The sequence below is a fragment of the Stomoxys calcitrans genome, chromosome 1 (genome assembly GCF_963082655.1).
Source record: "Stomoxys calcitrans chromosome 1, idStoCalc2.1, whole genome shotgun sequence".
Lineage (NCBI taxonomy): Eukaryota > Metazoa > Arthropoda > Insecta > Diptera > Muscidae > Stomoxys > Stomoxys calcitrans.
Window position 1 is genome coordinate 119024451 of NC_081552.1, and position 3358 is coordinate 119027808.

The 3358-nt window shown below is 40.9% G+C and overlaps 1 protein-coding gene across 1 annotated transcript; it reads right to left on the minus strand.

Moving 5' to 3' along the window:
• Window positions 1-272: 272 nt before the first annotated feature.
• On the minus strand, window positions 273-2413 carry LOC131996819 (uncharacterized). The gene is made up of 3 exons (XM_059366838.1): window positions 2309-2413; window positions 602-860; window positions 273-471 (listed from the first exon to the last, which is right to left on the minus strand). Exons 1-3 carry the CDS (start codon window positions 2411-2413, stop codon window positions 299-301), a joined length of 537 nt encoding a protein of 178 aa, XP_059222821.1. The 3' UTR covers window positions 273-298.
• Between the last annotated feature and the right edge of the window lie 945 nt (window positions 2414-3358).

Genomic DNA, 3358 nt, shown 5'->3' on the forward strand with positions numbered 1-3358 from the left:
GGAAAGATCAAGTAGTGGGAGACACCTCGAAACTTGGTGTCAGAGATTTTAGAATGAGCGCAGAAGATCGAGGCGCTTGGAACGTTATTCTACGTTCGGCTAGTGGAACAAATATTCTGTTATAGCCAATTAAAGTAAGTAAGGAAAGTAAATTCGCGATTTTTTTTGTACAGACCTCTTATGTTTCTTGATATAAAGAATTAATAAGTATACATAATTTGCTTGCAATTGAATTGAGAAAGTTTATTTAAAAAAACCAATCGTTTAGATACATATATAAATTGAATTTTCAATGCATTCACTCATTTCCATTTTCAAAGGCTGTATTATCGTATCCATGCAAGGGATTTCTATTGAAATCTGTGTTGCGATGCGTTTGTTGAGTTAGGCGACGTTTCGCAACAAAACGTGACTCGTTGAGCATCATCAGCGACTTGCGACTCATTGATATGTGCTTCACACTTATATCATCTGATAAAGAAAGAGAAAATTTCATTGCCAACCAAGAATCATCATTTCAAATAGAATTCAAAAGCCATAAACCAAATGGAGGAAGCAATATCCTCGCTTTCTATACTATTCCTCTCTGTCATATACATACCGTCACCCAGAAATCTCCGCTCAAAGTTGCGCGGTAAATCACTGTAGTCACAATGGTTTTTATTTAGATTTTCATGTAGTTTGAAAATAGTCGAGCGCCGCATCATTTGTTTATCCATATCGTCCTGCCACTCGCAGGACTTTCCATCGCTAGGATTATTGTCGTCATCCTCATCGTCGAGACGTTTCGGTCGTTGCAGTTGCCGTGCTATGTGTACTGCATTCCCTCGAATTTCCTGGGCAGCATCCTCTTCGGTTACCTGCAGATATAAGTAGAAAAAGTGTACAGATAAACCACGGAGCAATAATATTATCGAGTTATATTAAGTTTTTCATTCATATAAGATGCCGTGTACATTAGGGTAGGACTAGACATGTTCGTCCATGTTTAAATAAGGACAATGTCCGGAAATTGGGTACATAAGCATCTACGTTAATATGAAGTTTAAGCTCGAATATGAGTTCAATCAAATAAGCTTCTTGAGCTCATGATTTTAGCAATTGAACTCATTAAAAAACTAATGAGCTTTCTTCTAAAACATTGGAAATTATTGAAGAAATTTTAATATTTGTATAGAAAACGTTTCATTTAACTGCTAGAAAACTCATATAAACTTCTCTTTGTTTCAGGTATATAGTTTCAAATTGATAAATTTATAAAGAAATTTAGATCAAATTATTCAATATTTTAAAATAAACCATCTATGTTACTAAATGTACACAATGGTAAGCATATTTTTTTACTAAACACGTTATATTCTGCTATTCGAAACCTAATGTACCGATGTTCAGAGAAGGAGTGTCCCATGGAGACCCTCCAATCCTGAATCTTATCGTTCAGATTTTCTGAACATATCGTCACATCAAATACCTTCTCCCTAATCCTATTAACAAAGATAACGGTGTTATCAATATTAAGTGTTATAAGATCGTTAGTATTCAAGAACTCTGCCAGTGCTTGGCACCGCGAAATGTGGTGAAAGGTCGCATCGCACCCTATTAGTACCTAATTTCCTGTCTGTTTTTCTTTCCTCACCAGCCGTTGCAGCTCCGACGTGGATGGTCGTGTCGGAGAGTCGCATGTCACCAAGAGACGGTGAAGCATCCGACGTTGACAACTCTTGGGAAAATATATAATTTAAATTTTTTTGACAAATAGCGCAGGTCCTCTGCCGAGTACCAGTGTTTGCATAAAATAAAAGGTAGTTAATATGGTTCAGTCCAGAAGCTTTGTTCCGAGACGTTCATGGCTACTGAATTAAGCAGTAGGAATCTTGCCCTTGCTGATTTTCTCCATCAGAGCGAATGTAGCTGCCTCGCTCCGGTGGAGGTTTATTTGGATGACTTCAATCATTGGGAACGGGTAATGAGTCTCTCGCCCCTGCGCTGCCTAACGTTGTAATATTAGGGTCTTTGCTTATCGTATTCTTCCCATCACTGGGACAATCGATGATGGTCTGATGTCTCAATATGAGGTTTTTTGCCTATCCTGCTTTGCTGACAGCCAAATTTTTCAAGGAGACTTGATCAATGCCAACCACAAGGAGAGTTCCTTTTCTTCCCTGTGGAATACCTCCCATTTCTCTGGAACCAAACCTTGGTTTTGCTTACCTAAGAATCCCAACATGCGTTCCGTCGCGAATTTGCTGCCCCATCCCTTTATGAAGACGGTTACCTTTGTGAGCTGGGGGATGTTCAACTTTCTCACCAGGTCGACCTTTGCGCCCCAGGAAGCGTGGATACTTCCGGTATCAATACATTCTGCTGACGCAAAGCGCAGGGCAAAGATGTCCCCACTATACTCGCAGCTCATAATCCGTATGAGTGGACCTTCTTCAGAGTTCCACAAATATTCGAAAATCCGCTCGTTAACCAGATCTTCCACTTGACACCGATGATCTGGTGGAATCCTACTGGATACAATGCCATCCTACCGGATGTAGTCCTCTATGAAGACTCAGGGGCTTTTCGTACTTCTTTCGATCCTGTTCCGACTTTGTCTCCCTCCGCAGGACACAGCCTGGAGTCTTCATTGCAGGAGGGCTGGCTTTGTCTTCCCAGAGTACTTAAAAGCGGGGAGCTCTTTTCGGCATTTTAGCAATGTTATGCTCCTCGGGAGATCTGATTGTCTTGCACTTAAAAATGCCTGGAATGTCAGTTCTATGCCTTTTAACATCCTGCAATGTCGCCCGATTGCGCTATCGGTACATACTCCTATCTCCTTCGTCGTGCTCCGGATTGCTTTCTCGGTCTTCTTGTGAGATTAGCGAAGCCCTCGCTCACTTGTGCCGTCATCCGGCTTCCCTCATCTCTCGATTCGGCTGCGATGACTGTTTCAATGACACTGTCGATGTCTGAATCTGAATTTGAATTGGAGACACAACGTTTACTTAAAGGCTGGGGACGAACTGTACACCTCTCTGGTCTATCAGTCTCTTCCTCATTAGTAAGTCTCACGACTGCTTGTGCGCTTGAAGCATTACTCTCGACTACAGGTGTCAAAGCACCCACACCTAAGGGATTGGCGTTCAATATGCTAAGGTCTGATCATCGCAGCTGTTGGGTCTTTCGAGTTCATTTTGAGTATTCTCCTGAAAGGCTTTAAAATTTGTGGGTATAGGTACCTATTCCGAGATACGGATATTCTTCTTCCAAGAGCGAAATAAAAACACGTCCGCTCCACTGAACGGTTATTATGATAGTCAAAGGTTGTAGTAAATAGGAGTATCTCTTTTGAAAAATTTTGCAAATATTTGAC

What these genes read in the sequence shown, in the direction of transcription:
- LOC131996819 (XM_059366838.1), bottom strand. Translation starts at nt 2,413, where the DNA reads ATGAGCTGCGAGTATAGTGGGGACATCTTTGCCCTGCGCTTTGCGTCA. An exon ending in GGGGCGCAAAGGTCGACCTG is followed by an intron (nt 861 to 2,308) that starts GTGAGAAAGTTG and finishes TTATATCTGCAG; the next exon opens with GTAACCGAAGAGGATGCTGC. An exon ending in GCGGAGATTTCTGGGTGACG is followed by an intron (nt 472 to 601) that starts GTATGTATATGA and finishes TTTCTTTATCAG; the next exon opens with ATGATATAAGTGTGAAGCAC.